The 13,214-nt window shown below is 41.4% G+C and overlaps 1 protein-coding gene across 1 annotated transcript in view; it reads left to right on the forward strand.

Annotated features, from left to right (window-relative positions):
* Window positions 1–13,214, forward strand: part of SEC14L2 (SEC14 like lipid binding 2) — a 60,039-nt gene that overhangs the window by 2,412 nt on the left and 44,413 nt on the right. The window contains exons 2-3 of the mRNA XM_077297153.1: window positions 9,225–9,306; window positions 12,942–12,985. Of these exons, the coding sequence (XP_077153268.1) occupies window positions 9,225–9,306; window positions 12,942–12,985 (126 nt within the window). The remainder of the gene's footprint in view (window positions 1–9,224; window positions 9,307–12,941; window positions 12,986–13,214) is intronic.

The raw sequence follows: 13,214 nt of genomic DNA on the forward strand, positions 1-13,214 counted from the left end.
GCCACAAAGCTCTTAACAGTACGATGATCACACTTAAGTTTTCGGGAAATTTCTAATGTTTTCATCCCTTCACCAAGGCATTGCACTATTTGATGCTTTTCAGCAGCAGAGAGATCCTTTTTCTTCCCCATGTTACTTGAAAACTGTGATCTGCTTAATAATGTGGAACATAATTTTTAAGTAGTTTTCCTTTAATTAGAATCACCTGGAAAACTAATTATCCCATGTGTTTAAGATTGATTTCAGTGATCCATTGAGCCCTGAGACACAATACCATCCACGAGTTTATTTGAAAAACAAAACAATTAAACCTTTATCACACCTAAATCCAATTGCATAATAATTTGGAACACAGTGTAGGGTCCCCTCTACTACTGAGACCCCTGAATACAGGACCAGTGTGAGACTCTGTAATATTCTGTATATAGGGTCCCCTCTACTACTGAGACCCCCGAATACAGGACCAGTGTGGTACTATGTAATATTCTGTATATAGGGTCCCCTCTACTACTGAGACCCCCGAATACAGGACCAGTGTAAGACTCTGTAATAATCTGTATATAGGGTCCCCTCTACTACTGAGACCCCTGAATACAGGACCTGTGTGATAATATGTAATATTCTGTATTTACAGTTGTGCTCAAAAGTTTACATACTCCGGCAGAATTTTTGGTTTCTTGGCCTTTTTTTCAGAGAATATGAATGATAACACCAAAACTTTTTCTCCACTCATGTTTAGTGGTTGGGTGAAGCCATTTATTGTCAAACTACTGTGTTTTCTCTTTTTAAATCTTAATGACAACTAAAAACATCCAAATGACCCTGATCAAAAGTTCACATACCCCATTTCTTAATATTGTGTATTGCCCCCTCTAACATCAATTACAACTTGAAGTCTTTTGTGGTAGTTGTGGATGAAGTTCTTTATTGTCTCAGATGGTAAAGCTGCCCACTTTTCTTGGCAAAAAGCCTCCAGGTCCTGTAAATTCCTGGGCTGTCTAGTAAGAGCTGTTCGCTTGAGATCTCCCCAGAGTGGCTCAATGATATTGAGGTCAGGAGACAGATGGCCACTCCAGAACCTTCACTTAGTTCTGCTGTAGCCAATGACAGGTCGACTTGACCTTGTGTTTTGGATCGTTGGCATTTGTGCAGTAATTGCTTTCGACCATGCATCAACCATGCAGCCCATTTTTCTTCAAGTGCCTCCTTATTGTGCATCATGAAACAGCCACACTGCTAGTTGTCAGAGTCCAATATTTCAGCTGATGTTGTTTGTGGGTTTTTCTTTGCATCCTGAACAATTTTCCTGGCAGTTGTGGACGACATTTTTGTTGGTCTTCCTGACAGTGGTTTTGTTTTTACAGAGCCCCTGATTTTCCATTTGTTAATCACAGTTTGAATGCTGCTGACTGGCAGTATCAATTCCTTGGATAACTTTTTGTATCCCTTTCCTGCTTTATACAGTTCAACAACCTTTTCCCATAGATTCGTTGACAATTCTTTTGCTTTCCACATGACTCACAATCCAGAAACATCAGTGGCTGGATGAAAGATGCAAGAGTCTGTCTGGAGCCCAGAAACTCACTCCGCCTTTATGCAAACACACTGATTTGTATCATGTATGCATGGTATCAGGCCAAAATCACCAGGGTATGTGAACTTTTGATCAGGGTCATTTGGATGTTTTTAGTTGTCATTATCATTTAAAGAGAGAAAACACAGTAGTTTAACAATAAATGGCTTCACTCAACCACTAGCCATGAGTGGAGAAAAAGTTTTGGTGTTATCATTCATATTCTCTGAAAGAAGGCCAAGAAAGCAAAAATTCTGCTGGGGTATGTAAACTTTTGAGCACAACTGTAGAGTCCCCTCTGCTACTGAGACCCCTGAATACAGAACCGGTGTGATACTATGTAATATTCAGTATAAAGAGTCCCCTCCGTTATCGAGACCCCCGAGTGCAATCAAAGCAAAATCTGGGTCTGTAAAGTTCTCCCTTTCCATGTGGAGATTTTTTTTTTTTTCAAAGAAAAGTTTTTACTTCTTTTTCCACCATGTGTAGAGCGAATAGCAATGGCCACTCCGAGCAGCACTCTTCCAAGAAATAGGTTTTGTACAGGAGGCACAAATTGGGCATCAGAGGAAAGAGGACCTATCGCCAGATTTCACTATTATTATTATTAGCAGCCTTCGGCTCGATCTTGAGCAATGATGACTTGATGGATGAACGCTCTGTAGGAAGATCGATCTTGTGCAAGCCTAAATAGGGCCACCAGGGTCCTCTCCGTCATTATCTTGATAGTATCAAGCCATCGGGTTGCTGGTTTTCCTCTTCGCCCTTCACACTGTTAAAAACATCTTAGGCCTGATGAAACTGGTGTTCTTATCTTAGGCTGTGTACACACTTTTTTGACCGGGTCCGCTCTGAAAAACTCTGAAAAAGTGGGCACAAAACGCTCACAAGAATCTTACAATTCATTTCACTAGAAAAAAAGAGGATTCACAGCCCGCAGAACTGTTTCATAACTTTTCATTATATAATGAAAGCTTTACTTGCGTACATAAAACTAGAAAACCGATTTTAGTAGAGCTAATCTAGTGGATACAACCTCCGCAGACTCCGCGCATAAGCCACTTTCATGACGTCGATATTTGTAAGCCAAAACTAGAAGTGGAAACTGTGGAGAGAGAAAATCTATCATGGAAAGATTAACAGCTCTCTTGTTTTGGTCCCGCTCCTGGCTCACAAATACTGACCACAATATTGCCATGTGACATGGCCTTAGGTCTGGATGTAAAACAATGGCCCTTCTCAGTTTATTAGCCCAGAAAGATCATCTGACGCCTCTGATTCTTACAAGGACGGTCAGGAGATCCCTCCTAGTCAAGATGGATGCATGAACTTTAATATTAGGCTGCCGTCACACTAGCAGTATTTGGTCAGTATTTTACATCAGTATTTGAAAGCCAAAACCAGGAGTGGAACAATCAGAGGAAAAGTATAATAGAAACATATGCACCACTTCTGTATTTATCACCCACTCCTGGTTTTGGTTTACAAATACTGATGTAAAATACTGACCAACTACTGCTAGTGTGACGGCAGCCTTAGATTAGATTAGTGGTGCTATTACGTTCACTAATAGGCCTGTTGGTGCATCAAATAGAGTTAAAGTGAATCTTTCACCACATTTTTCAATATGAACTGCATGCATTGCTAAATAAATCTTAGCCCTGATAAGGCTGGTGTATTTACTTTGAAAATCTGTGTCAGATTGGCTTTATATATAATACTTTGATGGTTTAAGAGCCAACTCTGCCCACTTAGTCTGACTGACAGCTCCTCAGTTTCTCTTCTACCGGCTGAGATCTCACATTGCTCAGTACAAGCTGCAGCTGTCAGTCAAGCTGGGTGGACAGAGCTTGAATACCCTTATGCTCATGAGCTATTTCATTCTGTAGCTAGACTCCTAAGGTCTTAATATCAGGATTATACTGTGCAGCCATTCTGATGTGGATTTTCAAAGTAAATACACCAGTCTCATTAGGCATGAGAGATCTGTTTAGTAGTGTATGCAGTTAGTGTGTTGAAATCTGTTGACAGATCCAGTATATAGAGATGTGGCTTGGTTACGTTACTAGTTTTGGCTGACAGTGTCGGCAGATCCAGGACAAATGCAGCATTTTACACATTTGCCCTTATCCGCTCATTGCCTGTAGAAGTAGGTTATTAGGATAGTTACCAGCATCTGAATGGCTGTCACTGACAATATACATGTATATCAGTATTATATGCATAACCTGGGCGTCATCCAAGAGTTACTGCAACTGATTTATCTAATCAGGTTCAGAGAGCAAAGCAAGGACCTTGACTGCTAAGGCCCCCGTGTTTATGACCTCCGTGCCATCGCACACCTGATACGGGGACATTCGGCTCTTGATACTGACAGTTATCACTCGCCTAACTTACTCCCCATACATGTTGTAAAGCGAGTCCAAGTACCCAGAAGACGGTGGAATTATTTGGGAATATTGGAGATTACTAGAAAACAAGCGCAGCCTCTGAGGCTGGGACCACACATGGCATGTGGTGCGTTACTTACCGAAAATGCCAGATGTCTCACACGAATTCTGAGTCCGCACCCACCTAGCATGGTAATGGCCTGCACATTATAGGCCCTCACCGCACATTTTGTCGTTAGTAGTTGTATTCTATTAAATGTAATACCCAGCCACCCTCATTTTTAACTATTGCACCAATGCACACATTGTAGGAGAATTCCTAATTTTGTGTCACAGTTGGATAGCACAAACTTGGGCTAGACAGTCTTAAAATGCACCAAATTGTCTTAGGGCAGGAGCAGACGATTGTATGTTTGGTCCCAGTGTGATCCGACAAAACATCAGATCCCACTCGGACCAATGTTATTCTATAGGGCCGCGCACATGTTTGATATTTCTCTTTTTCGGACGGAGACTGATGGAAAAAAATCACTGCATGTCCAGGTTTGATCCATTTTTGGATTGAGTGCGTGATAAACATGAGCTGCACTCAGATAACATCAGTCCTGATTTCCACAGAATGGAGAAGATCGAGACCTTTTTTTATTTTTTTTCTTCATCTTCTCCTCATCGGAGAAAATCGCATCGCACTGTGGTCATACTCTGATCGGAGTATAATTTGCATAATGGCCCGATTCTCTCAGACGAGAGACTCTACGGCCATCTGCACCTGCCCTTACAGTGATTCATGCTGCATGATAAATCTTTTGCTTTTTACTCGGTCTGGTCTACGTTCACACCACCTATTCGTTGGCTTACGGTGGCATTTTTGCTGCCCAAACCAAGTAGCTACAGCCAGAATGCAGCAGCGTTACAGAGAAAACAGGTGGAAATATCACTAGTCCAGCATGGCCCCCTGCTTCTTCCTGCACCACCCTCTCCTGTGTATGTGTAAATATGGAGAGACCTGTCAATCAACGTGAGTGTGGGGAAGCCAGCCAGAGAATGAGCAACACTCCGCGTCATTTCAGAACAACAATCGCACTAACCATGGCTCCTCGGGCACTATAAATCTAGTGACAGGTTACATTTATCAAAAAAACACAGTACACCTTTAGTTACTTTGGTGTACTGTATAAACACATAGTCACACTGCATTTTCTAAAAAGCCCAAAAAGTGATTAAAACCCTTAACATATGTGGTTTGTGCACTAGAATTCTGGCTCGATTTCATTAGTAAATCTCTATCCCTTTTTTTTTCTGCATGTGTTCTACAGATTATGCTTTCACAAAACGCCTGTGTGTGGCCCTGCCTGATATTCTATATTTGATCACATACAAATAAGTGCCCGCTTATGACTGTCAGTGCGGACACAGAAATGCCTTTCTGTGTTTACTTTGTTCTTCTCTAATGCAGATATTTTAGTTAGTCTCAAAAGGCTTAAGTAGCCCTTCATTGTGTTTGAGGTAGTCATGAAAGTCCACACATCGCAGAATGTGAAACCCTACCCCAGCCCAATTGGGAGGTACTGAAACAAGTGAGTGGTGCTATGGGAACATTGCTGCCAGCCGCCACCATACATTCATGGTGAATAGATTGCTATAACAACCAGGCAAATCTGGAACAATGTGCAGCTATGTCACGGCATCTATCTATACCAGAAGCGGCCATCTATACAACTGTACATGTGCCTGATGATTTCTAACTAGTAGTGTATCATACGATTCAACCAGGTGGACTTTTTAGTGACCCAGTTATATGATTATTATTTTTAATTACACATTAAATTCCCCAAAACAAATGTTACATCATAGTTAAAGAGCCTTTCTGGACAGATGTAATCATAAAAGGCCTAATGCACGATTCCACCTGCTTTGGAGGTGTATGTGGCGCCCCTTACCTCTTGGACCCCTGAGTGATACGTCACCTCCTGAATCATGCCCTAACCATTCAGATGCATGTTCTTAACTATAGAGGCAATATTTGTGCTCTTTCACAGTCGCTAAACCTAATATTTTAACATTTAGAAATGGATGAAAAAATAGGATTTTAATACCGCTATTTTTTGGTAATTTTTCTGGCATATTTAAAGGGGAACCAGATTCATGCTGCCTGAGCCATGAATCAGACACTGGCTGCACTACTAGAGCTGTGTATGGCCTACTGTGAAACACTGCATCATGTCAGAGAAAACACTTTGAAAAGCCGACCCGGGACTCTGTGACTCGGATGACTAGTCCGAGGCAAGTCCCAGTTGCTTCTCCCTATCTGACTGCCCTAGACTGACCGATCTCTACCTATACACACACATAGGGAGAGATCTGTCAGTGCTAGCGAGTGGGGTGAGACATATAGTCCCTGGCTGTACAGCATACATTGCTGCAATAATACAGCCAGGGTCTCATTCATGCTGCCTGTGGGTCCAGCCACGTCAATCAGTTGACAGATTCCTGATAAGTTCCACAGAGAAGACTATAGGGAAATCCCCAGAAAAAAACCACCATAAACAACAACAAAAAAAATCACAAACCAAGATACATTATACATGGTGCTTTATTGCATTAGGGGTATTCCCATCTCCAAGATCCTATCCCAATATGCAGTAAGAGTAATAATAATATTATATACCTATAGAGAAAGGCACCACGCACAAATGATATAAAAATCACTTTATTAGTATCAAAAATAGAGACCATAAATGGTCATAAAAAAGCCAAAAATAGGCAGCAGGTAAGAGACAACAAACACAGAAAAACAGGTAGACACCTGGTACAAAATTATAGCAATGTATACATACATATACTAATACATCTATAACGCTCACATTGCATATTATTTAGCATCAAACATTTCAATCCATAGTTGGATATAGTATAACAGTTTACGGATTTCACATATGGTCCCATATAGAAGGCTGATATGCCATATAGAGCCACATATAACAAGTATCCCACAAAAGTATAATCAGTTATACAAATACTTATCTGGCATGTTAAATGACACACCAGCACATATTTACCAAACAATGGAGCAAGAACCAGGAGTCCACCACACCCGATGCGTGTTTCGCAAGAAGTTGCTTCGTCCAGGGGTCTGACCACAACCTAAACAAGAATAAAATAAAATAAAAAAATATGTATGATTAAAAACCAACGACACACAACAGCTCAAACAGAGATTTATTATAAACCAGATATATATAAAAAAAATGCATTAAACAATTAAAACAACCAAGACACTAGAGAAAGCACGGAGACGGAAAAACCAGTGTCCGAAGGAAATACTGACAACTATAAAAAAGGGCTGAAAACTATTGTACTCATTTAGTCCAAATGGGGAGATGGTGTTTAATTTGAAAATCCATTTTGTTTCTTTCTGCGCTAATAAGCGCTTTCAATTTCCCCCACGTGGGCCTATAAACACCCTGTCAATGCCCTTGAACTTCAGGCCTGATGGATCACAATTATGTACTTCCATGAAGTGACGTGGGATAGGTTTTAATGTTGAGATGTCACTCACAGTCACGGCCCCTTCAATATCCAGGATATGCTCCCGGACACGTCTTCGAAGCTCACGGGTTGTCATGCCCACATAGATTAGGCCGCATAAACAAGTGGCATGGTAGACAACCGCTTTGGTGGTACAGCTAATATTGTGAGTAATCACATATTTCTTAGTGGAATCTGAATTAACAAATTCCTTTGATTTCTCCACATTCTTGCACGCTACACATTTACTACACGGGTAGCAACCCCAAGGAGGGCCTTTTGAACCAAAGATAAATTTAGATGTATTACCCTTGTGGTAACTATGTACCAATTGATCTTGTAGATTACGAGCTCTCCTATAAGTTACTGAAGGAGCTTCCCCGATAAATCGGGAGAGGGTACTGTCAAGTGAAAGAATCGACCAATGTCTCTGTAAAATTTCAAACACCTCATTACTGCGTGAATTGTAGTCAAAGATGCATCGTACCTTAGAATCCGTCCCTTTATCCATTTTTGGTTTGTTCTGTAGCAGATCACTCCGATTACTCAGCCGAGCTCGTGTGTATGCTTGACAAATCGATTTCCTCCCGTATCCACGTTCTTGAAATCTGGTACATAAATCTTCGGCCTGTCTTTCAAAAAGAAAGTTATTAGAACAAATCCTTCTTGCTCGCAGGAATTGGCCTGTTGGGATATTTTTAAGTAGATGTCTAAGATGTTGGGAGGTGGCGTGAAGTAAGGTGTTCGCTGCCGTCTTCTTTCGAAAAAGGTCAGTCTGGATGTCACCTAATTCGTCAACTTGAATAAGGACATCCAAAAATTCGATCTCCTGTCTGCTGCTCTGGTAGGTTAATTTAATATTCAGATCATTCCTATTAAGATGTTCAAAAAAGGAATGAACATCTGTTTCAGACCCCTGCCAGACGACAAGTACGTTGTCAATAAAGCGCCACCATGCTATGACACCTGAACAAAGGGCATTTGGATTGGTTTGAAAGATGTCCCTCTCCCACAGGGGAGATACCCCCGAAGGGTATATTATTGGTGTTGTAATAATAATATTAGCAAATACCTCCAGTTAGAAATGTAGTATATTTTTTCTGATTAGACATGTCGCTAACCCCATGTGCAAGGTATTGCAGCAGCGTAGGTATCTATGGTTACGACCACTAACAACTAATGTCACTATATGAGTGGGTGTAACCACGGACACCTAAGCTACTGCAATGCCCTGCACATGGGGTAAGCAACATGGATAACCAGAAGAACTATACTACCTGTCTAATTGGAGGAATTTGCTAATATTATTATTATTACGCCTATTACATATTGGAATTTGATCTTGGAGATGGGCATGCTACTTTAAAAATTTTTAGGTGCAAAAAAAAAAGTGGATCTAAATCTCACAAACACATGGTATGAATCCAACCTTGTGGTAGTTATTGCTGTTGTAGTAGCATTATGGGAATTCGTTTGTTAGTGTAGTAGATGAATGAACTAGGAAAGTAATATGTTGAGAGCAGTAGTCCCTTCATACTGCTCTTGTGCTTGTGCACTATTCTGTCTCTGAAAACATATGTAAAAACCTGTGTCTGTATTATGGTATGTAGAGCATCTCCAAATAAAAAATACCGTAATAAATTCCGTTTTAATATATTTGTTAACGTATTTTAGCCTACAATATGTCCTGCTTCTAATATTTTCAGCATTATAACTTTATTTCTTGTCCATAGTTCCGTGAGAGTGTGAAAGACCTTATGCCCCAGCTCCCTTCCTACTGCCAGGATGACTACTTTCTGCTGCGCTGGCTTCGGGGTAAGAGAAATATGTTACAGGGAAAAACCATTAATGTGACAAGGCACTAGGGTTATTAACAATGAAAGCTGGAAACCTTCTACTGCAACGCTCCATCTAATTAAACTTTCTCCTCTCCAATCCTTCATGAATGCGGCAGCCAGGGTTGTATTTCTGTGCAGCCACTTCACCGATGCCTCCACCTTGTGCCAGTCATTACACTGGTTGCCCATTCGCCACAGAATACAACGTAAACTCATCTCTCTCACCCACAAAGATCTCCACAGTTCTGCACCACCCTATATCTCCTTCCTCATATGTGTCTATCACCCTACACGGTCCCTCCGTTCTGAAATTCTCCCTCCATATTTCGAACCCCACACCTCCGTCTCCAAGACTTCTCCCATGCTGCACCTGTTTTCTGGAATGCACTACCCCAGACGAGTTGACTAATACCTACACATTTTTAAACTTGCTTTAAAAATACGTCTCTTTAAATAAGCCTATCGCCTCTACTCACTAACCTAACTCTTCCATCCTTCTAAATATTATTCAGAGACTGTTCCCTCCTGTTCATCTGTCTCACACCCTCCACGCACTCGATAACTGCACTTAAACACACTGGCTGATGACCGGATCATGCAGCTTTATATTAAGACCCCTATTTAATATAATTGCTGGATCTGAAATAACAAGCACTTTTCATCTCTTGCGTCCCCCCCATTTCCTTGCGAGCAGGGCCCCCACTTCTACTGTAACTGTTTACACTGTCTTATGTATATGTCACCACTGAATTGTAAAGGGCTGCGGAATATGATGGCTCTGTATAAATAAAGATTATTATTATTATTATTCTATAATTTTACACCCTTTACCTCCTAGGTGATTAATAGGAGGACAGAATAGTCATTGGACTTATTTGTGACTGTATAATAGGGAAGGGCCAGCTTGGCTATCAGTCACTGTGAATGTCTGGATATCACATAGGTAACATCACTGTAAGATCGGCCAGAGCCAAACGCCAATTACAAGGCCAATGATATGAAAACTTCACTAGTTATTGATAGCTGAGGTGGAAGATAAAGGATTTTCCAGTAAATGAGGTTTCTATGGAAATCGCAGTAACATGGTTATCAATACATTGTAATAGCGGCCTTGAAACCTGGCTTCAGAAGATAAGAGTTCATTTAGTTTTGGCTTTATTGCCGCCAATCGGTAGAAATGAACTAAGGTAACTTAGCTTTATAAAGATTATTAGTTCTTTCGGAACAGCTTTTATGTTATCTTATGTAGATCGCTGATTTTCTGTTACAAATAATGTGATCATCAAAGCAGGTTTATCCTCACTGACTTTACTGGCAGCTGGAAATGATTTATTCCGGTGAAGACAAGCATGGTGCTTTCTAAGGTTCAGTGACATGGTGGAATTGTGTGTATGTGTTCCCAATAAAGTCCTAGGAATCCTACCCTAGCCAGGCCTTGTGTATGAGCTGGCGTCACTAACACATGGTTTCTGGTGACTATCGTCTGTCCCCTGCCATGGGATTGGTTTTAAGTGCTTTGTGTAATGTATGGTGAATTTATCGGAATGCTCATAGTGTTTTTTTTTTTTAGAAAGGCTGTGTGGATGAGAGTAGTTTTCCTTGGGTGAAATATACTAGTACTTCATCCTGCTTTATTTATAAAATTAAAGGGAACCTGTCGGCACATTTGTACATACCAACGTAGTGCTATGGCTGTATAGTCACATGTCTGCCAATAATAATGATACCTATGATCCCATATGCCAGTCATGAGAAATCTAGTGTAGAGACCGTATGCAAATCACGCTGGCAGTGCACTCAGGGTGTGCCAATGCACTTCGCACTGCTTCTTCTAGCTGTACAGACACGCCCACTGTCCACTTCCAGCCTATTTTACATATGGCTTCTACACGTCCTCACTTGCACATCAGATCTCTACAAAAAATGTATCTTTTTTGGGGGGAGGGGAAATATGCACCGTGCTACTCCTCCATATGTACTAATGGGCTGACAGGTTCCCTTTAAAGGGAGTCCTTACAGAGCCCAGGTGTTGCCTGTTCTTAGATTATAAATAACTTATAACCGTGCTATGGACTGTTAAAGGGATTATCCGGCCTTGGGCTACAAGTCTGCAGTCACTCTGCCATCGCCTCACTCAATAGAAGGGTATTGGGCGACGCCAGACATAGTCTAGTCGGAATGTGGCCAGGAGTGTGCAAATCGCATGCTTGCGGTCACATGACTGCCCTCTCCCTGCGCCAGGGAGTCCTCACAGCAAACAGTGCACACAATGTGAGGATTCACAAGTCTACAGACGCATAGAGTGACTGCAGACTAAGGCCCGAAAACCCCTTTAATCTGCTTGATAGCGACGATTTCTGTCCTATCCTTAGATAGAGGAGTGGAGAGCTTTATAAGCACAGTAGTAGCTTCACTTACAACATGCAGAGTAAAGTAGCTCAGACTTATTTTTTTGCAAAGTAAAATTGTCTTTTTATTGGGTTGTCACATCTTCAATCTCCATGAGTGGATGGCTCCCCCACCTCCTTCGCCTTCTGTCTTCTGCTTGCAGGGGGGAGGGGGATGCCCTACTGATGATTGACAGGTTGGAGCTTTTAAGCTCTGCACTCCATGCCTAGGAGACCAACCACTGCTGATAGACTTCAGAGGAGGCCGGTAACCCAAGCGTCAAGCAGTAAACAACTTTAAAAACCTGTTATTCTTCAGAACAGAAAGGATTTTTAACGAGCACTGATCAGATCTCCACTTACCAAGTAATCTACAAAAACTGACAAACCAGGTATTCTAAGTGCTTTGCAGCCACTGACCTATTACTATAGTATGAGACCTGTCAAATGCTCATTTAGGTGGAATGAATGTAGTGTTAATGCACAATAAATGATACATTCTTCCAGAAACTTCTAAAATACAAACTATGCCTGTAATGAACAGCCAGCTTATGTACTGGATGTATGTGCGTGGTAAAAAGGAAACGATTGCTTTTTCCCCAGCACTTTTCGCTTGGCACTACTGCGTGATCCAAGGGCACTCAAGGTTGGCAAAATCAATTCACATATAGCCACGAACAGCAACCCCCTGAATGTGAGTTCATTCTGAGCGCTGATACTAATGTGAGGCCAACCTCATTATTTGCCTGCACGATGGAGGAGGAACATCGATTCGTTCAGCCCCAAATCAGGATAACAAATCTCTCTGGATAAAGTAAAACATGCAAAATGTTATAGGCCGAGGATATTTCACCCATCATTTGTTTAATGAGCGGGATAAATAATAATGTTTGTCATTTAAACAAGGCCCATGTGAACACCGCCGAACTGTAATACCAGATTGTATACTTAGTTTACATTCAGTTTAATCTCTGTGGGCGAGGCAGATTTGGGACAGGCTCCAGGTACAGTGTCAGTACCCGAGTCACTGCACGCTCTCCATAAATTGTTCCTACACTGTTCTGTGGGTTGTTTTTTTTTTCTAGCAAATGAGGCTGCAATTGTATTTCTCCTTGCTTAGTGGCAATCTTGTCATAGCAGGGTTAAGGATTATGGATTATGTGTCTGTAATGTAATATCCTGATAATCTCTGTCTAATTCTTCTCCTCTCTGTCCCATCTCCCAGCCCGATGCTTTAACCTGCAGAAATCAGAGAGTATGCTCCGAAAGGTGAGGACTTTATCCCTGATGGAAAAAAGTGATAAAATGTGTAAACTTTAACCCCTGTGTCAAAACTCTGCTGTTTACACAAACTTTAAAGAGCACTGAAGCTGTCTATGTGCACATTCTCCGACCCATAACACATGGCGATCAAAGAGATCCCCTATCAAATCTGGACAATGGGGCTTACCTGCGCCCATGAAATCAGCCTGAGCAATGGCATCACCTGCTCATGTGT

This window comes from Ranitomeya variabilis, chromosome 1, assembly GCF_051348905.1.
Source record: "Ranitomeya variabilis isolate aRanVar5 chromosome 1, aRanVar5.hap1, whole genome shotgun sequence".
Taxonomy (NCBI): Eukaryota; Metazoa; Chordata; class Amphibia; order Anura; family Dendrobatidae; genus Ranitomeya; species Ranitomeya variabilis.